We start from the raw sequence: 21438 nt of genomic DNA on the forward strand, positions 1-21438 counted from the left end.
GGACATTCCGACACTGGGGGGAACTGACTTGGGGTCACTGACATCCCCAGTGACACCAATACAGTGATCAGTGCAAAAAAAAAAAAGCACTGCCACTGTACTAATGGCACTGGGGAGGAAGGGGTTAACATTAGAAGACAATCAAGGGGTTAACTGTGTGAGGGGAGTGTTTCACTAGAGGGTGGGGTGTGTGTGCTTCACTGTAAGCACACTGATCCAGCAGGTTGAGCTCAGCAATCCGGACTAGTGTGCTCAAACTGACAGGGAGGAGAGCTGCATTGAAAACAATGCAGCCGTCCTCTCTGTCAGTGTTTGCTGGCAATCACCGGGCTCCGGCGGGTAATCACCGGCTGGGACCCAGTGATTGACACCCGCAGCTGCGATCTGTGCCACGGGTAGGGTGGTCGCAAGCGCCCCCCTACCCAGAAATGCAGGATGACATTTATAAACGTGATCCTGCGCACAGGGGCTGCCCTGTCGCAGTATATGTACTGTGGGCAGGCCTCTAGCAGTTAAAATAGCAATCAAAATGCATCATTCAAGTGCACTAGTAATAGGACAAAAGTATAAAATATATATCACAATCACATACTCAAGAACAGCATAGATATACAGACTAAAGCATGCAGAAGAGGCCATTACATATTATGTCAGATCCTGTCAAGCTACGGTATTTAAAGTAGAATTAAAACCAAACATTTAATAAATTGCAGCTAATTCTTAGATTTGGTGGTTGCATTAGTTTCCTTTTCAAGGCTTTTTTCCTTTATTTTTACCTTGTGATCCAGTTGGTAAGTCTGTTATTTTTAACTTACTTTAACAGACCAAGCTGTCCAGACAAAGTAGCAATTAGAGGGTTGATATAAACACTGACAGGGCTGCTAACAATTGTGGCTCATTATGCAGAACCGGCAAGGAAAATGTAACAGTATGGTCCTGACCGCCAGTTTCTTGTGTGCAATGCTGCTTTGCTCATGTTTGGGAACAGGATATTTGTGTCTGATAAGTGACTTTACAGATAGCTGCAGAACCAGCTGCTGTCACAGAACATACAGTAGCCAGTATTAAACTATCCTCCACCCACTAGGGGGCGATCTAAGTGTGTGGACTGCTAGAGACTCTGAGGAGAAAAGTGGAGGACTGTGGGAGATGTAGTCCCAAAGAGACGTGGACTGTAGGCTTTTTCCCAGGATGAGAAAAGAAAGAGGGGACAATCTGCAGGGAAACAGAGGCTGCAAGTGGACTGCTGCACTTGAGTAAGAGCGAGTCAGAGTAGCAGTAATTCTGGAGCATGAAAAGATGCTATGGATGCTGGTTGAGCTTGCTGCCTAAATGAGGAGCCAGATGCTGAGGACATTGACTGGGAGATCCCCTGCGGACAAAGTGTGGTGAGAGACTGCTTGCTAACCTTACATTACACCTTGATAAAAGAGGGGCAGGATTGTCTGCAAGAAAAGCAGTTGCGGTGCCAGGGCCGGTACACTAGACTATATTGCAGCCCAGGGAAGAGCAGCTACTTGAAAACCCCCAAAATAAAACTCCACATGGAGCTAATCCTTGCCAACATTAGCTCCATGTGGAGACTGACTGGGGAGCTGGGAGGAAGTGATGTTGCGCACAGCACAGTTTGCATAGCACCTCATTGTCTGGATACCTTTTATTCACAGATTGGCTGAAGTATGTAGGAGATGGCTTAGTCTAACAGCTAACATCATCCAATCTTATCTGGGGACAGTGACACCAGGACCCAAAACTGATGTTTTACATTTTGCTTTTGGGTCATTAACAGGAAGGGGAGATCAGTGAGCAGGTGTTTGCTGATCTCCCTCCCTTCTAATGGTGGCACCCACCAAGCAGGTCCCAGGTCCATTGATGGGAGCGCAGAGCCTGGGAAACATGGCAGGTCACATTGGGGGTGTGGAAGCCATCTGGAGGCTGCACAACTATTCGATCATTTTCACCTATCAGATTTACACATCGTCAATGAGATGCCTGTTCTTATTTACACTTGTGTTTGAGGGACATTAAAAAAGGGTGGCTGAGCCATACTTTTACTATCCCCCAACCACTCCCCATTATGCTGCAAAGGCACTGCCACTGTAGTATGGAAGTGGGGGGTTTTAAACAACACCCTGCCACTATTGCCATGCTACAGTGGCAGTGCCTTTGCCGCATAATGGGGAATGGTTAAGAGATGAATAAATTGTGGCTCAGTTGCACATTTTTAATGTCCCTCAAACACAAGCGTAAACAAGATCAAACAGGAAGCATCTCACTATGCTTATGTGATCGTCATCATTATCGTGATGATGATCACATAGTACAGAAGGTGCTGTTTGTTTGTCTGTATACAGCGTATGGCTGTATCTCTGTCTGTGCCTCATAAAACAAAAACTGTAGGCTTGCCTGTGTACTGGGTTCCCATTGCTGCCCTCGGGCACCTCCCGCTGCCGAGCTACAGCCTCCCACCCTCCTCAGCAGAGGAAGGGTTAATCACTACGACAGTGAAAGAATCACTTTGCCAGTGAAAGGCTGTGAGCACCCGCGGCTGACCACCACTGGTCAGTGGTTGCAAGCGCAGCGCGGCTTTAGCCACCTGTGCCCAAAATTTTAAAAAGAGGCCCCCTCTGCTTCTCGCCATCTGAACCCCTCTAGTAAACTGCCGGGGTCCAGGGAAAATATAATTAATATTACAGCAGGGCCGGCTGCACTGCCTACTGGTGGCCCTGGCTGTGCCCTAGGTGGCTGCCTAGTGGTAGCATTGGCCATGGGCAGTGCCTGCATCAATTCTTAAATGGATACTTCCCTGAGCACTCCACCATAACCCTTGAGCCCCACTGAGTTGGCCAGCAGAATAGAGTAACATATTACTGACTGTTATTGTGATAAATATGTATATTTTTTTCCTCTAAAGCTCAAGGGTATAGCCACAGTGATGAGTGCTTCAGAATCAGGTACAAAGGTAATTTCCCACAAACATAAAAAAAGTATTTTTAAAAGAAAAGTTCACCTTTTGGAATATGTTACATGTCCACCCATGTTTGTGGAACATATAAGCGATTCCAGCAACTGCAGCCTCACCCCCACCTTTCCTCAGTGACAGCAAGTAGGGATCTTTTTCCAGTGCCTGCTGTCACTGGTGAGCAGCCTCGTAGTTTATTAACAAGAACTGCAGCTTGTAAACAGTCAGTCCTATGCAGGTATGGGCTGAAAGCTGCATGGCTTGCTTGTCTGCAGGTGTCTGGCATTGCACTCCTGATCCGCTGATCTTGAGTGCAATGCTTTCCAGGCTCCTTTTTCCTGCAAAAATATTTGCCTTTATTATTATTTTTTTACAAAAGGTGAACTTATTTATTAAAATCAAAACAAAGCTTCCAGCAGCAAACGTAAATGACTTGTCTTCATTACAATTCACATGCAAAGTTCACATGCTGTGCTGGGGGGTGCTCGTGAGCAGCAACCATGATGGCCGCATTGTAGGCCTTCTCCTTGGTTGCCGGACACATCGGCCAATCTTCCAGCCCTCAGGGGGGATTGCCTGCCTTCCCTCCGCCCCTCCTAGCTCCCTGTCCCCCCGCTGCCCTGATGGGCAAAAAGACTGCAGCCGCCTGCGCCTCCAGCACTCAGCTGCACCCAAATTTGCGGCTTAACAGCCGGAGGCCGCATCTGAAGCCCCAGCCTCAATTTTGGGTCCCCCGCCAGAGACCGCATCCGAAACCCCGGCCTCGAGTTCGGGTCCCCCGCCGGAGGCCACATCTGAAGCCCTGGCCTCGAGTTTGGGTCCCCCGCCGCTACCCACGGGTGGGCTGGATCCCAGAGCTGATGATGATTTGGCATCAGAGGCATCCCTGCAGTCTCCCACTCCAGCTCTGAGGGATGCTGAGCTCCTGCGCAGCTTCAAGTCCATGCTGCAGTCGGAATTATCCTCTGCTACTTCCAAGCTGGCAAACCGTCTTTCACGAGAAATTTGGGAGTTGGGCAATCGAACGAACGATCTCGAAGATGAAATGGACGCTGCGGCCACGATCACTGAAAGTCACGAACAGGATCTGTCTGACCTCAAGAAAGAATTGTCAGACGCACTGCTCCGGCTTGAGGATTTTGAAAACTGTTCCCGCCGCGGCAATTTGAGATTAAGGGGTATCCCGGAAACTGTCACAGATCTCAACTCAACTGCTACTGCTCTGTTTCAGGAGCTGACGCCCTCCATTCCCATTGACCGGCTCGAATTTGATTGCATACACCATATATTCATATATACAAAAAAAGTGTAGCGCTAAATAAATACTAAACAAATAATATATAACGTGACGCACTTAATCCCCTTAAATGCACACAAAACAAGGATAACACACAAATTGTGCAACACGTGACTTCCCACTAAGGGAATATAGCAAATGCAAGTGATAAATAATACAATAGTGACTCACACAAAAATTGCAATAGTGACTCACACAAAAATCAGTATATCTTATCACATAAAACCTCAAAAACAGTACACACACGGTGCATATAAATATATACACTATATATAATCCAATGATGGTGCTCCTTTGAGCGAGCTGACCCTGTGAGGTCGAGGCAAGGAGGTGAGGGGGCACTCAAGCCATTGAAGGATTGATCACGTATTGGACACGTACACAGTCACTTGCATGACAGTTGGATTGGAGCACCATCATTGAATTATATATAGTGTATATATTTATATGCACTGTGTGTGGACTGTTTTTGAGGTTTTATGTGATAAGATATACTGATTTTTGTGTGAGTCACTATTGCAATTTTTGTGTGAGTCACTATTGTATTATTTCTCACTTGCTATATTCCCTTAGTGGGAAGTCACGTGTTGCACAATTTGTGTGTTATCCCCGTTTTGTGTGAATTTAAGGGGATTGAGTGCATCACGTTATATATTATTTGTTTAGTATTTATTTAGCGCTACACTTTTTTTGAATATATGAGTCACTTCACCTATTGGGTATAAGGTTAGGGTCAGCAGCTTTAGGGTCAGGGCCCCATTTTAAGCGCAGGAGGATATCTCTTCATTTTATACACCATATATTGGGCCCCAGACGACCGTATGGGCCCCTTAGGGACATTATCATCAAGTTCACTTACTATCGCACTAAGGAAACTATCCTCTTGGCGGCCAGAAACAACCCAGACCTCAGATTCCAGGGGCATCGCTTCCAGCTCTTCGCAGACCTCTCTCAGACCACTCTTCAGAGGCGCCGCCAGTTGAAGCCCTTCATTTCAGTTCTGGTGAACCGCAAAATTAAATATGCCTGGGGCTTTCCATTCCACCTCACCTTCAAATACCAGGGCTGCAGCCACTCTGTTGCCACGCCAGAGGAGGGCCACTCTCTCCTGGAATCTTTACACCTTTTTTTCGCCGGGGGCTCATTCATCCAAATCCCAAGTGAGGCCGCTTCCTCTGGGCCACCTCTGGGAGTGGTCGTCCAACAGAAAGAGGGCCCTCCCTCAGACAACTCTACGATCAAGTCCGTCCTGCTCTTCTCCGGGCTGAAGCTGTATCTTGGACCTCCCACGTTGTGTTTCACCGTTGGACTCTCCTGACGGGACCGCGAGTTTGACCCTTAGGGCACTTCAAGTTTGTTAGTGTTCCAGGTTTGGCCTGATCCGGCCTGTTCCCTTGGGTTCCATCCTTGAGTGGGGGGGGGGGGTCACCTTCTGGACTTGATTATGACTTTTTGCCGTTGCGGACTACCACGGGTCCGGGTGTCGTTGCTCGGGTTCCGTTGGTGGCATGGGCTAATTGTTCTCTCAAGCTCCAGGTTGGGAGGTTGGCCCGGGTTGGGCGTCAGTCCTACTGGGAGGTTGGTGGGGGACCACTTGGGCTTTGTTGTGGGGTACCACGGTGGCCTGTAGTCATCCTCCTGGAGGGGGTTGGCCCCCAAGTTTAGCTGGGTCTCCAATGGGGAGGTCTCCGCGGATGTTCTCACTTTTGGGACTCATTTTTATTACTTTGGTACTGCGTTATGTTGTGTTGATTGCCTTTTTGCGCCCTGAGGGCTTATGTTTTTGATATTTTCATTTGCAGCCATGTGTGCCATGGTAGAGCCACCCCCAACTGGTATCCTTCAAGTATAGGATACACGTCACTATTGGCGTGATATGATTGTACTGTTGTACATACTCCATGTATTGTTTTCTTGTTTTCTTTTCTTCTCTGGTTTTTCTGTTTTTGTTATATGCAGGGTTTCGGGATGCCATGGTCCGACCGCCATTGGGAGTGGAAATTGTTGGCTGACTTATGCTTTTTCTGCTAAGCGTGCTGTGCTGATGCCGCCTTGGCCTCACCCCTTTTGAAAGTACATTCATAAAATATTCAAGGCTTCAATTCGCCTCAGAAGTGGGCTAAAGTTTTTCATTAGCTCAAATCGCAACAAATTGACGTGGTATGTTTACAGGAAGCCAGGTTTTCTCAGTCCTCCGCCCCACAGTATCTTTCGCCTCATTATCCCACTTTTTACATGGCCTCGGCTCTTGAGAAATGCCGGGGTGTACTGATGGCTTTCAAACACAATCTCCCCTTTGACTGTGCTCGGAATATAGCGTACCCCACGGGCAGATATTTGCTCCTGCAGGGCACCCTATGGGACCAGGAGGTTACTTTCTCATCTTTGCACTATCATTTGCTGACACTCCAAAGGTCGTCGTCTTCTTTTGGGAGATTCAAATGTTACCTTGGATTCCACATTGGGTAGGCGCTATGCCCGGGGGGAGGCCCCTTCTCACGACTTCGTGCTAGAGGAACGTATGCTCTCTCTTGCAGATGGCAGGGCTGGCGGACATCTGGAGGGAACTTCACCCAACTGAGCGCAACTTTACATTCTTTTCCAATCCTCTTGACAGTTTTTGTAGAATTGACCATATACTGTATTCATGCATGTCCAGCAGCTTCCCTTGGTCAGGCGGATATCTATTACCTCCTCTACCTGCTGGTCAGACCATGATCCCCTGGTACTCTCTGGGTCGGTACTGCGCCCCTTTCACTGGCGCATTAATGATTCTCTATTGACCACTCAGGTTACCTGCCAACAAATAAAATCTTTCTTACACACATACTTTACAGAAAACTTGGGATCTGTCTCCTCAGCAGTGCACTTGCAGATGCTCGTTGGAAGTCATTTCCATCCACGGCCCATAAACGCGCATGGGATGCTCTGGCTACAGAGTTGGACCTACTTGCTTCTTCGGAGGTGGAATGGGCCCTGCTTTGGATCAAACACAAATTTTATTCCTGTGCTAATAAGCCGGGTCCGATGCTGGCCAGGAAACTCAATTCTGTGGGGAAACCCCATAAACTGATCTGATTGTGACTTCTCGCGGGTGGCTGTACTTTTAATCCACAGCAGATTGTTTCCCATTTTGCAGACTTCCTTTCGCTCCTTTATGCTAAACCAGATCCCTTCCCTGTTGTTCAGGCAGAGGCATTCTTCCAAGATCTCCGGCTTCCTGGATTATCCGAGGCAGCGCAGATGGCCCTCAACGCCGGTGTCACCGTATCGGAAGTGCTCCAAGCTATCAAATCTCTATGGTCAATCGCAACCCCAGGTCCTGACGGCTTCTCCAGTCTCTATTATAAGAAATATGCAACCCTGTTGGCACCCTTCTTGGATGATCATTTCAATGAGTTACGACAGGGCTCTTTGCCCTCTCTGGACGCGCTTAGAGCTCATATCTCCATGATTCCTAAAACGACCGATGATGTGCAGGAATCGCAAGTCTTCCGGCCCATTTCTCTTCTTAATGAAGACCTGAAGATATTGGGCAAGATCCTTAGTCTTTGTATCAATAATTATTTGCGTAGCCTGGTCCACAGGGACTAAGTAGGTTTCGTCCCTGGGAGGCAGGCGGGTGATAATGTTCGTAAGGTGGTCCATCTTATACACTTTCTACAAAAGTGGAAAATCCTGGGATTCTTACTGTCCTTAGACATATATAAAGCCTTTGATTTTCTATCCTGTGAATATCTGTGGTTTGTGCTGTCTCGTTTGGGTTTTGGGGATTCTATTCTTTCTTGGATTCAAGCCTTGTATTCTTCCCCTTTGGCTTCCGTTAAATATGCTGGGTATTTCTCAGATCCCTTTCCTATTTGGCGAGGGACGAGACAAGGCTGCTCCCTGTCCCCGGTGCTCTTTGTCCTGGCGCTTGCGCTCTGGGCCGATTGTAATATATTGGGTGTTCCATACGTGGAACAGGAGTTCAAGTTGAACCTTTTTGTGAACGATGCCCTCTACAGTCCCACTTCCCTTACAAATGGGCTTCCTCTTCTCTTGAATACCTAATTAACTTGACCCCTACCTATGGCTCGTTGTTGCAATTATCCATTGCTTCGCTCTGTGTCTTCTCTTATGCACTCCTGGCAATTTCCGCACCCGTCTTGGATAGAACGGGTTAATTCAGTAAAAATTATCATCTTGCCAAAATTGTTATACTATTTTCGCACCCTCCCAGTGCGGGTTCCTCCTCATTTCCTTCTGTTGATTCAGGCGAAGATTATGTATTTTATCTGGGCCGATAAGCGCCCCAGAGTCTCCAGAAATACGCTTTTTGTTCATAGACTCCAGAGTGGTCTTGGGGTGCCTAATGTAACTAAGTATTATCAGGTGAGCCATATTGCACCGCTGTCTATGTTGCGTGCTTCCTCGGACGTTCCTCTCTGGGTCCTGCTGGAACTACTGTGCCCCTTTTGCGACATCTACGCTCCTATGGCTTCCCCTTGCTCTATGCCCTATGGCACGGAGTCCGATTTTGCTCCATAGGAGTGTGGGACTCGGTACGTTACTCCAGTGGCTTCATGTCACCTTTCCTACCATTGCTTCCAATTATTAACAACCCTCTCTTCCCACCGGGTTTAGATCAACCAAGGGCGTTTTCTTGGTGAGTGGCCAATGGTTTTTTGCAGGTGTAACACTTTTTGACTTCTCGGTCCTTCCCCACTCCGAATTCTCTTTGAGAGTCATGGGATGTCCCTCTGGTGGAATTTTTTTGCTACCTTCAATTGGGGCATTGGCTGACCTCACTGCGGGGCACTTCTGCTTTCCTGTACCAGAAATCTGTCTTTGAACTGCTTTGCCAACAGCGTCCGGGCACCCCAGGTCTTATTTCCCTTCTTTATGCAGCTTTGAACAGATGCTCAACGCCTACTTCTCTCTCATATGTCGCTCAGTGGGAGCGTGACCTGGGGGCAGTCGTGGATCTGGAGGACTGGAATAGGGCCTGGTCGCTTATAGCTAAATGTTCATTTAATTTGACCGCGCTAGAGGCGGCATACAAGGTATTGTTTCGTTGGTATTGGGTTCCGGCTCCTTTGGCCCAGACGAACCCTGCCTGCAGTGATCAATGCTTTCAGGGTTGTGGCCATCGTGGTGATATATTGCATATCTGGTGGTTGTGCCCGAGACTATTTCACTTTTGGTCTTGTGTGTTTGGCCTCCTTTTCACCTTGTTCCATCTCTCTATGCGCCGGGATGCTCGGTATGCTTTGCTTCCTTGTCCCATACTGGGCCTCTTGGCTCACCAGCAGAAGTTGGCTTCCTATTTGTTTTTGTTGGCCACTAGAACAATAGCTCAGGCATGGAAGAGCCCGTTTGTCCTCCTTCAGGGGGTGTGGGACTGTATGACCACTATGATGCGCAATGAACAGATGTTGAGTATCTGTAACGACTCCCAACGTAAATTCTTGAAAATATGGGAGCCCTGGTTGCAATATGCCTTTCCCACGCTCCCCCCCGGCTAGTCTGGGGTTGTGATGTTGCTCGGTATTGGCGTTCTCGGACCCCTGCTCTTGGTCTCTTCATCTTTTTCCTGTCATCTTTTTCCTTTTATACTCCTCCCTCTGTTTCTTTTTTCGTTTGTTCTTGGTGTGGCAGTGGATAGCTGAGTTACTGTCGGTGTTATACCAATGTTTTTGTCATTTATGTGCCATTGATAGCCCCTGCGTGGGTGCACCTTTTGCTCTGTTGGTGTTAGAGCACTGTTTTTTTTATTATTTTATGTGCAATTGATGGCCCCTGCGTGGGCGTGTTTTGTTGCTTCTGTCTTCTTAAACTGTTCATAAATTAATAAAAACATTGAAATACAAAAAGTGTTGTGCTAATTAGTGAAAATTCAAAACTTATACATCAAACTCCAAAAAAAAAAAAAATTAAAAAAGAAAAATTCCACAACTTAATTTGAAAGTAAACAGCACGTTAACACTATCAAATATTTAATCAAAAAACTCTTGGAAAAGGTGCCAGGATAGATTCAAACCTCCGACTGTAGCAAAATGCAGGCTTACCGAATCAATATGACCCCCTAAATCATAGAAAAGTCATAAATGGCATGTGTAATAGTATTCCACATCTGCCGCGTCTCTCCCACTCCTTTAAATCCACAGATAGCCCGGTTTAACATAGACACCATATCCAGCCATTAGCCACAGTAGCTCAGAAAGAGAATGAGAGCAAATGCCCAATATAGTATAAAATCACGCAACAACTTTTATCAGAATATTGCATTTAGAATTCGTTTTGTCACATTTAGGCTGGCAATATGGACAACTTTTGCATCACTTCTGGTTGCACGATGATGTCAGCATGTAGCTCTGCTCTGTCAGCAGTTGGATGATTTTACACACTCTTATTTTCTTTCTGAGCTAATGTGGCTGACGGCTAGATGTGGAGATCTATGTTAAACCAGGCTATCTGCGGATCTAAAGAAAGAGTGAGAAGGATGCGGCAGACATGGAATACTATTACACATGCCATTTATGATGTCTCTGTGATAAGGGGGTCATATTGGTTTAATAAGCCTGCATTTTGCTACCATCAGTGGAGGTTTTCAGTCTCTCCTGGCACCTTTTCCAAGAGCTCTTGGGTGGAATATTTGATAGCGTTTACATGCTGTGGGCGTTCACATGATTCATTTTGGGACTCTTTTATAAATTTTTTTTTTGGGGAGTTTGATGTATAAGTTTTGAATTTTCACTAATTAGCACAACACTTTTTATCTATGTAATTTGTTACACTGGAAAATCTCTCCTAGTGTGTTTTTAGCTTTTTTTCATGGATATCACATTGTTTACATTTGCGTGGTTTTTACATACAGTTGTGTGCAAAATAATAGCAGTCAGACATCACTAACCTGATCAATCACTGTTTTTGGTAGAAATGATATTTCTACAAGGCAAATAATTTACTAGCAGGTGTAGTAGAGTACCGTATTTTCCGGCGTATAAGACGACTTTTTACCCCTTGAAAATCTTCTCAAAAGTCGGAGGTCGTCTTATACGCCGGTAACGGCATGCTGACACTTTTTAGGGGGCACGTGGTGCCGCCGCCGCCGCCCCCCCCCCCTTCCAACAGAAGGGACACTAAGTACAGGGGTGGGCGGGGGCTGCTGTCTCTTACCTGGCTCCGGTCCCACGACGATCCGGTCCAGGAAGCGCGGCTGCTCCTTCCTTCGGTTCGTCCACTGGATGTTCGCGCGGCTGCTCGGCTCGGCTCCGCCTCCTCACCGGTGATTGGCCGCCAGAACTGTAGCTCAGGAAAGGCACACAGGCGGCCAATCAGCACCGTACTGCACCTTAAAGGCACACCGTGCAGCAGCACCGTACTGGAAAAGGGGTCAGCAAGTGTCAGTGGGAGGAATAGTGCCCCATCGTTGGTGTCACTGATACCAATGATGGGGCATTATTCCTCCCACTGACACCAACAATGGGGCACTTTTCCTCCCCCCCACTGACACCAACGATGGGGCACTATTCCCCCCCACTGACACCAACGATTGGGCACTATTCCCCCCCCCCCACTGACACCAATGATGGGGCACTATTCCACCCCCCACTGACACCAATGATGGGATACTATTCCTCCCCCCACTGACACCAACGATGGGGCACTATTCCTCCCCCCCCCACTGACACCAATGATGGGATACTATTCCTCCCACTGACACCAAAGATGGGGCACTATTCCACTGACACCAATGATGGGGTGCTATTCCCCCCAATGATACTAATGATGCGGCACTATTCCTCCCACTGACACCAATGATGGGACACTATTCCTCCCACTGATACCAATGATGGGACACTATTCCTTCCACTGACACCAATGATGGGGCACTATTCCTGCCACTGATACTAATGATGGGGTGCTATTCCTCCCACTGACACCAATTATGGGGCACTATTCCTGCCACTGATACTAATGATGGGGCACTATTCCTGCCACTGATACCAATGATGGGGCACTATTCCTCCCACTGACACCAATGATGGGGCACTATTCCTCCCACTGACACCAATGATGGGGCACTATTCCTCCCACTGATACCAATGATGGGGCACTATTCCTCCCACTAATACCAATGATGGGGCACTATTCCTCCCACTGACACCAATGATGGGGCACGATTCTTCCCACTGGTGTGCACTGGAAGAGGGGTAGTCTTATAAGACGAGTATAGCCCAAACACTACATTTTAAACAGGAAAAGTAGGCGGTCGTCTTATACGCCCAGTCGTCTTATACGCCCAGTCGTCTTATACGCCGGAAAATACGGTAATAGAAATCCAACAGACCCAACAGTCATGACATGCATGCTGCTGATTCTGTGTAATTGAATCACTAATTGAAAGGGGCATGTTCAAAATAATAGCAGTGTGGAGTTCTATTAGTGAGGTCATTCATTCTTTGAAAAACAGGTGGCAATTTTTGCCCTTATTTAAGGAAGGAAGGCAGCAAATGTTGTACATGCTGGTTACAGTGCATTTCTCTCTGAAATTTGGAGGAAAATGGGTCGTTCCAGACATTGTTCAGAAGAACAGCGTACCTTGATTAAAAAGTTGATTGGAGAGGGGAAAACAAAGAAGTGCAGAAAATGAGAGGCTGCTCAGCTAAAGTGATCGCAAATGCTTTAAAATGGCAACCACAACCTGAAAGATGTGGAAGAAAGCGAAAAACTACCATTCGAATGGATAGAATAGCCAAAATGGCAAGGACTCCGCCAACAATCAGCTCCAGGAAGATCAAAGAAGGTCTAAAGTTACCTGTGAGTACTGTTAAAATTAGAAGACGCCTATGTGAAGCCAAGCTATCTGCAAGAAGCCCCCGCAAAGTCCCACTGTTGAAAAAAAGACGTGCTGAAGGTTACAATTTGCCAAAGAGCACATTGACTGGCCTAAAGAGAAATGGCGCAACATTTTGTGGACTGATGAAAGTAAGATTGTTCTTTTTGGGTCTAGTGGCCGGAGACAGTTTGTCAGACGTCCCCCAAACACTGAATTCAAGCCACAGTACACTGTGAAGACAGTGAAGCATGGTTGCGCAAGCATCATGGTATGGGGATGTTTCTCATACTACGGTGTTGGGCCTATTTATCGCATACCAGGGATCATGGATCAGTTTGAATACATCAGAATACTTGAAGAGGTCATGCTTCCTTATGCTGAAGAGGAAATGCCTTTGAAATGGGTGTTCCAAGAAGACAACGACCCCAAACACACCAGTAAACGTGCAACATCTTGGTTCCAGACCAACAAGATTGACGTTATGGAGTAGCCAGCCCAATCCCAGGATCTTAATCCAATAGAAAACTTGTAGGGTGACATCAAAAATGCAGTTTCTGAGGCAAAACCAAGAAATAGAGAAGAACTGTGGAATGTAGTCCAATCATCCTGGGCTGGAATACCTGTTCACAGGTGCCAGAAGTTGGTTGACTCCATGCAACACAGATGTACAGCAGTTCTCAGAAACAGTGCTTATACAACTAAATATTAATTAAGTGATTCAAAGGAAAGCAAAATCTTCAAACATTTTTCAGTTTATATAGTGAATGTTTGAGTTTGTAAAGAAGAATACAAACACTGCTATTTTTTTGAACAGTATAATATTCACTTTTCTTCAATTGTTTTAGAGGAACAACACAAATTTGATATATTTTTCATCATGTTTTGATTTGGAATAGAATGTGTAGTGTTCCCAATGCATTTGTGTGTATGGAAATAAAAGCTATTAGAAGGATTTTGAGCTTTATTCACTTTTTTCAACACACTGCTATTATTTTGAACACAACTGTATATACAGTGGGGCAAAAAAGTATTTAGTCAGCCACCAATTGTGCAAGTTCTCCCACGTAAAAAGATGAGAGAGGCCTGTAATTGGCATCATAGGTTGACCTCAACTATGAGAGACAAAATGAGAAAAAAAATCCAGACAATCACATTGACAGATTTGGAAAGAATTTATTTGCAAATTATAATGGAAAATAAGTATTTGGTCAATATCAAAAGTTCATCTCAATACTTTGTTATATATCCTTTGTTGGCAATGACAGAGGTCAAACATTTCATGTAAGTCTTCACAAGGTTGGCACACACTGTTGCTGGTATGTTGGCCCATTCCTCCATGCAGATCTCCTCTAGAGCAGTGATGTTTTGGGGCTGTCGCTGCTCAACACGGACTTTCAACTCCCTCCAAAGGTTTTCTATGGGGTTGAGATCTGGAGACTGGCTAGGTCACTCCAGGACCTTGAAATGCTTCTTACGAAGCCACTCCTTCGTTGCCCAGGCGGTATGTTTGGGATCATTGTCATGTTGGAAGACCCAGCCACGTTTCATCTTCAATGCCCTTGAAGGAGGTTTGCACTCAAAATCTCACGATACATGGCCCCATTCATTCTGTCCTGTACATGGATCAGTCGTCCTGGTCCTTTTGCAGAAAAACAGCCCCAAAGCATGATGTTGCCACCCCCATGCTTCACAGTAGGTATGGTGTTCTTTGGATGCAACTCAGCATTCTCTCTCCTCCAAACACGACGAGTTGTGTTTCTACCAAACAGTTCTATTTTGGTTTCATCTGACCAAATGACATTCTCCCAATCCTCTTCTGGATCATTCAAATGCTTTCTAGCAAACGTCAGACGGGCCCGGACATGTACTGGCTTAAGCAGGGGGACACGTCTGGCACTGCAGGATCTGAGTCCCTGGCAGCGTAGTGTGTTACTGATGGTAGCCTTTGCTACATTGGTCCCAGCTCTCTGCAGGTCATTCACTAGGTCCCCCTGTGTGGTCCTGGGATTTTTGCTCACCGTTCTTGTAACCATTTTGACCCCACGGGGTGAGATCTTGCCTGGAGCCCCAGATCGAGGGAGATTATCAGTGGTCTTGTATGTCTTCCATTTTCTAATTATTGCTCCCACAGTTGATTTGTTCACACCAAGCTGCTTGCCTATTGCAGATTCAGTCTTCCTAGCCTGGTGCAGGTCTACAATTTTGTTTCAGGTGTCCTTCGACAGCTCTTTGGTCTTCACCATAGTGGAGTTTGGAGTGTGACAGTTTGAGGTTGTGGACAGGTGTCTTTTGTACGGATAACAAGTTCAAACAGGTGCCATTGATACAGGTAATGAGTGCAAGACAGAGGAGCCTCTTGAAGAAGGTACAGGTCTGTGAGAGCCAGAAATCTTGCTTGTTTGTAGGTGACCAAATACTTATGTTCCACCATAAATTGCAAATAAATTCTTTCCAAATCAGCCAATGTGATTGTCTGGATTTTTTTTCTCATTTTGTCTCTCATAGTTGAGGTCTACCTATGATGCCAATTACAGGCCTCTCTCATCTTTTTAAGTGGGAGAACTTGCGCAATTGGTGGCTGACTAAATACTTTTTTTGCCCCACTGTAGCTCACAGACAGGTGTCTCCTCTCCAAACTCCTACACCCTGCACTAAGAGCCTCCTGTCATAAGTGCTGCTTCCTGGAGGCGAGCTTAACCCTTTTCGGATCCAGAGTCCCGACAATCAGGGGTGGAGGTTCTTTCCCACCCAAATATCTCTCTGAATCTCTAAAATTCTGGGTTCCAGTTAGGCAACTATTTATGCAGAGAGAACTGCAAGTCAGTCTTCTCCTTTATGCCCCAGAGTACACAAACTTTACCAACCATTTCCCTTAAGAGAGGGGACATTGGCATTTTGATGCTGTCTCCTGGGTCTGTGTTTCATCAAAAAATGTAACTCCTAAACAGAACAACCTCGTCACTCTGGCATTGGCCTGCTTATTTTGTCTCATCCATGTCAATGGGGCATGATCTGACATCCAGTGAAATTTCCTGCCTAGCAAAACATACCACAATGAGTCCAGAGCCCATTTATGGTGAGGCACTCTTGCTCTACCACAGCGTAGTTTTTCTCAGCCACTGTCTGTTTCCTACTGAGAAAAAATACTAGGTGCTCTTCCCCATTGACCACTCAAGGCAGGACTGCTCCTAAGTTCTCATTAGAGGCATCGGTCTGCACCACAAATTCCTTAGAAGCCGGTAAATGGTGCAGCAATGGTGGCAAAGTTGGGGACGAGTAGCCAACCATACCCAGAAATGTTCTGACTTTTTTGGGAGGCAGGGCCAATCCTGTATGGCTTCTACTTTGTTCATTTGGGATTTTACTAGCCTCCTACCTTCCTACACAATGTACACTAGTTACTTGGCTTCCTCCATCCCAATAGCACATTTCTCAGGACTGACTGCAAATCCTGCTTTCTGCAGAGAGTCTACAACTGCCTGAACCAGGGGAAAATGGGGATCCCAATCTCTGCTAAAAATGACAATGTCATCCAGGTAGACTGAAGCATATTGCCAATGGGGGCATAATGTCTTGTCTATTGTCCTTTGGAATGTGGAAGAGTATAAGCCAAATGGTATTCTTTTATATTGGTCTTCTGGGATGAAAAACTGTTTTCTCCCTGGCTTCCTTGGAGAGGAATTTGCCAGTACATAATGTGATGATATACTGGGCGGGAACCAACCTCTCAATTAACCCATCTACTCTGGGCATAGGATAGGCATCAAATTTGAAAATTTAATTACATTTCCTAAAGTCATTGCAGAACAACAGAGTGCTTCTGGGTTTTGGTAACAGCACCATAGGGCTCAACCACTCACTCTGCGACTCTTCAATTACATCATGCTCAATCATTTTTTGCACTTCCTCGGACACTGCCATTCTCTGTGCTTCTGGGATATGATACGCCTTTAAACAGATCTTTACATTGGGCTCGGTTATAATGTTATGTTTGATGACATTGATGAGACCAGGCAATCCTGAAAATATCCTTTTTCTCTGCAGAAACTCTCGTTTGTTGGGTTTGTGGCTTGGACAGGGTAGTAGAAACCTGTAAGGTCAGCTCCGGTAGGGTCTTCTAAATTGACACCAACCACAGTGGATACTTACTCTTTAGACTTTTAACAAGTTTACATGATAACATTTGGTAGGTTTTTCTTTTCCCAGGGTGATGTATTTGTAGTTCACATGACCCACTTTTTCCACCACCTGAAGTGAAAATTTGCCACTTAGCCAGTAACTTGAAACTCCACCCCTGTGTCCAGGTCTGCTGCGTGGACCAATCCTTTGGCTATCTGCTGACCATGGATTTTCCTACTGTCTGTACTACCCCTGGACTGTTTATCAACCATGTTCTTGCCTTCTTCCTGAACCACTCTTTTTCCTGTGTGCTGACCATGCCTCTGCCTGGCACCAGTACTGATTCTAGCTGAACGATTGTAACCCTCCTTCGGGAGTCATGAACCATATGGAGATGCTCCCTCACTAATGACATCCCTCTAACCACCCTCTCTCGCATCTAGGAAATATGTTCTAGAAATGTTTTGTGCAGTGAGAATTCACTTTCCCACTTCTCTTTTACTAGATCTAGCGGCCCATGCAGTGTTCACCCATACACTAGCTCAAATGGCAAAAAGCCTCCGGATGCTTGTGGAAACTCCCAGGTGCAAACAATAGGGCCTGTTGCAGCATCACCCAATCCTTCCCATTTTTCAGAATCACTCTTTTTAGCATCAATTTCAGGGTTTTAATAAACTTCTCAATGAGGCCATCTGTCTGCGGGAGATGGACAGATGTCTGCAACTGCTTGATCTGAAACAGTTTGCAAAAGCCCACCATCATCTGCCACATAAAAGGAGTACCCTGATCTGTCAGTATCTCTTTGGGAAACCCAGTTCTTCAAAATATATGGCAAAACTTCCAGGCAATGGCTGTAGAGGAAGTTTTCCTTAAAGTTATTGCTCCTGGATACCTAGTTGCATAGTCCAGGACTACTAATATATATTGGTGTCCCCTTGCTGACTTTACCAAGGATTCCATGAAATCCATAGTGATTCACTCAAATGGCACCTCAATTATTGTCAAGGATAGTATGGGGTTTCTGAAGTGGAACAAGGCAGCAAGTGGGAGAAGATGTACAGTACCCTTTAACCTCAGCCTTCACTCCTGGACAGTAAACCAGTCAGTTATTCTTGCCTTCATTTGTTCAGCCCCCAGGTGTCTTCCCAGTGCATTGTTGTGGGTTAGATCACCTAGTACAGCTGGATGAGGAGATGATTCATCTGGGGTCGGTGGTGGTACACCAGGAGATGTTGGCTAGCTTTCCAAAAGAGAATTTTTGATGTTAACGAGACTTCTACATAGTTCTAGGAAGATTGTCCAACGTTGCTGTTCCCTTTGGCCTTTCATACATCTCTTACCCCATCCAAGTTCAATTCCCCTATTAAAAACCAAAAAACCAAGCTCAAAGACTGGCTACTGTTTCCAGTATGCAAGTCTGTGTGGAAGGAAATGTTTGTTGCCTGGCTGTGCAGGACCTTAGGGGGACCCAAAACTCTGCAACTCCTACATAATTATTTTTGCTGCAGTATATTACTCCTATTGTTAACCAATTCACTTACTGTTTAACCATTTCATGTTTTTCTAATTTTGTTTATCCTGTTCCAATATACTTTTTGCTATTACTTAACCACTTGCGGTGTATTTACTGGTCTACATGAACCTTGAGTCTTTGTGGTGTATAAACAGATACATATTTACACTTCTAATGTACTTGACTCATATGAAAAGTTGACCAACATATTATAGAAATACAAAACTTGAAGCTTGTAAAGCTTATTCCTTCCTTCTATACCCATCAAAATTATACTGCTGTCACAGGGTTCAAAACACATATCCCTTGACAGAACACATGTAGAAAAAGAAAACATTCCATGTAATTCCTATCTAATGTTAGTGTGAACAACATGTGCTTCACTTTTACAGCATAACAAGTAAAAGTGTTATAAACAAGGAAATATTACCTTTCACTAAGGTATGCTTGTCAGTAGGGGATGATCGAGCCAGCACACGGAGTCCTGGCCACACTTTGTCCAACTTCTCTTGTTCCACCTAGAAGAAATATTACTATTACTGACAGTTAGTTCTTATTTACACTATTATTAAATACTGTCTATATTTCAGCTGAACAAAGAACAGGTGCTGTGGCAAGAGAAGTTTTGATTTGCTTTCTTTGTCTCTACCACATATTGTAATAAAAGTTCTTTGTTAGGAGCATGGATTGCAGCAGTAATCGCAGATGCACTAGTGATAGCTTACATTTGGATCAAAAACAGGTATTGTTGAAAAAAGAAAATAAACATTAAAAAAAAGGATATTTAGGTGTGAAAAATCTAAAAGAAAGATAAACAATTATGTGACATCGTCACTGGCTCAAGGTTTGCCCTTGAGGAAGTCATATGATGAAATGCATTGGGGCGGAGTCAGTGATGCCATTGCGTAAACTAGAAATAATGTCGGGAAGTGGTATATTGAGTGATATACTGATGTTTTAGTTCCTTAAGGGGGCAATACCTTGGTTTCGTATGTGATATACTCTGTTGTGCACCAGAATTTAGAGACAATTTTAATGCAAGTGTATTATTTAGAGGATTTTAATAAAATTTTTGTTTGTGTTTCTAATGCTATGCACAATGGTGGGCTTGTTCTGTTTTGTCAATGGAGAGTGATATCTTGGAGAGCTTGATACATATTGTGCTGAATCCAATTTGATGCATCTGGAGAAAATCTTGCCTGGAAATACCACATTTAAAGGGAAAGGACAGTTGGACTTATCATACATATAGGTCAATTGATGAAGGTGAGCAAGTGGTGCATTTGGTGAAGGATAGCATGTGGTGTTTACAAAGAAGCTACCTGCACAATAACAAAAAAGGATTACAACCGGGGAATTTAATTTGAACTTTTGATGCATGAGAGTGTTGTAGCACTTAACAGACATTATTAGTGATTTATCACCTATGTTAATTCACTATATATTTTAATATTTCATATGGGGGAACAAAAGTGGAGGCTCCCACCATTATTCATACTTACTTTTGTTTTATGTTGTGTTAGTTTATAGTTATTGCTTGAGGTGATTGTAGCTGTATTAGTGCATTTGCGACAAACAATTGAGTACTGACGTGATACTTTTTTTATTTGCACTAACATACAATTTTGAGGACAAGCTTTCGGGGTATGTCCCCTTCTTCAAGGTCTAAGCAGTACTATTACAAAGTTTTAGCAGAATGTTAGAAGAGATGTGGGGGATGAGAAAAAAAAACCAGAAAGAAACACAAGCCTAGGGTTAGCCTAGAGATAAGACACAGCAAAGCAAAAGCAAAGACTGGGGGGGGAGAACAACACTCACAGAGGGAGTCATAAAAATATTGGATAATGATTGAGGAATCCCATGTCCAAATTAAGGCCCTTATCTCTTGTGTCAAATTGATTGAGAGTGCTTCACCATTATTTGTAAATTGCAGTATTCACTGCATTGTTTATGTGTATATTGTCTTATGTATGTTTATTGGAAGCAAGGAGGTTCCATCATTTACTGTATACTGCAGTTCTACGCATAAGTCTGCAAGGGGATTCCATTTATATAAATATATTACACTTATTTATTTTTCCTTTTAAATGTTACTATTTTATTATTTTGTAGATGAGCCAGTGAGAGGGTGTCACAATCACTAAACACAGCAGCAAATTTTTGTTGGTATTTTACCTACACACATTTTTTTATTTATACATATTGATGCACATTGGAGTGAGCCAACATTGAAAATTGGGGTTAGAGATGGGTTGTGCTGCATTTGTTGTCATTTATTATCCAAGTATAAAGCAGACCTGAACTCAAACAGTGAAGATTTACTACATTATAGGTAATATTTAAAAATGTTGTTCCCAAGCAGTACCCTTAAAGGTTTACTTTGTTTTCAATTCTTCCTAGAAAATAGCAGTGCACTTGTATTTACAACTTCAGCACTGTTTATCGGCAGTGTGAATCTAAGGCAATGTACTGTTGACTTCTAAACTCAGGAAATTTTAGGTGAAAATTGGTGATGTCACCACTATGCTGCTCACTGTTCTCCTGGGAGCTTGCTGGAGGTGAAAAAGTACATAAGAAGCCCTTGGCCACTTAAACTGGGGGTCCGATATTCTGGAAATATTTTACTTTGTTACAGGGGTGTCTCAACAGAATTTGGGACCTACACAAAAAGGGCTGAAAAACATTGGCTGGTTTTTAACCAATACACGCCTAGTCAATAGCCA

General features: G+C 44.7%; 1 protein-coding gene across 1 annotated transcript in view; it reads right to left on the bottom strand.

Annotated features, from left to right (window-relative positions):
• Window positions 1-21438, bottom strand: part of LOC149452213 (plasma membrane calcium-transporting ATPase 4-like) — a gene marked incomplete at its 5' end in the record, with an annotated part of 272400 nt that overhangs the window by 68860 nt on the left and 182102 nt on the right. The window contains one exon of the mRNA XM_089689635.1: window positions 19146-19233. Within this exon, the coding sequence (XP_089545761.1) occupies window positions 19146-19233 (88 nt within the window). The remainder of the gene's footprint in view (window positions 1-19145; window positions 19234-21438) is intronic.

This window comes from Staurois parvus, unplaced genomic scaffold (assembly GCF_062004578.1).
Source record: "Staurois parvus isolate SC_StPar_1 unplaced genomic scaffold, SC_StPar_1.0 ptg000488l, whole genome shotgun sequence".
Taxonomy (NCBI): Eukaryota; Metazoa; Chordata; class Amphibia; order Anura; family Ranidae; genus Staurois; species Staurois parvus.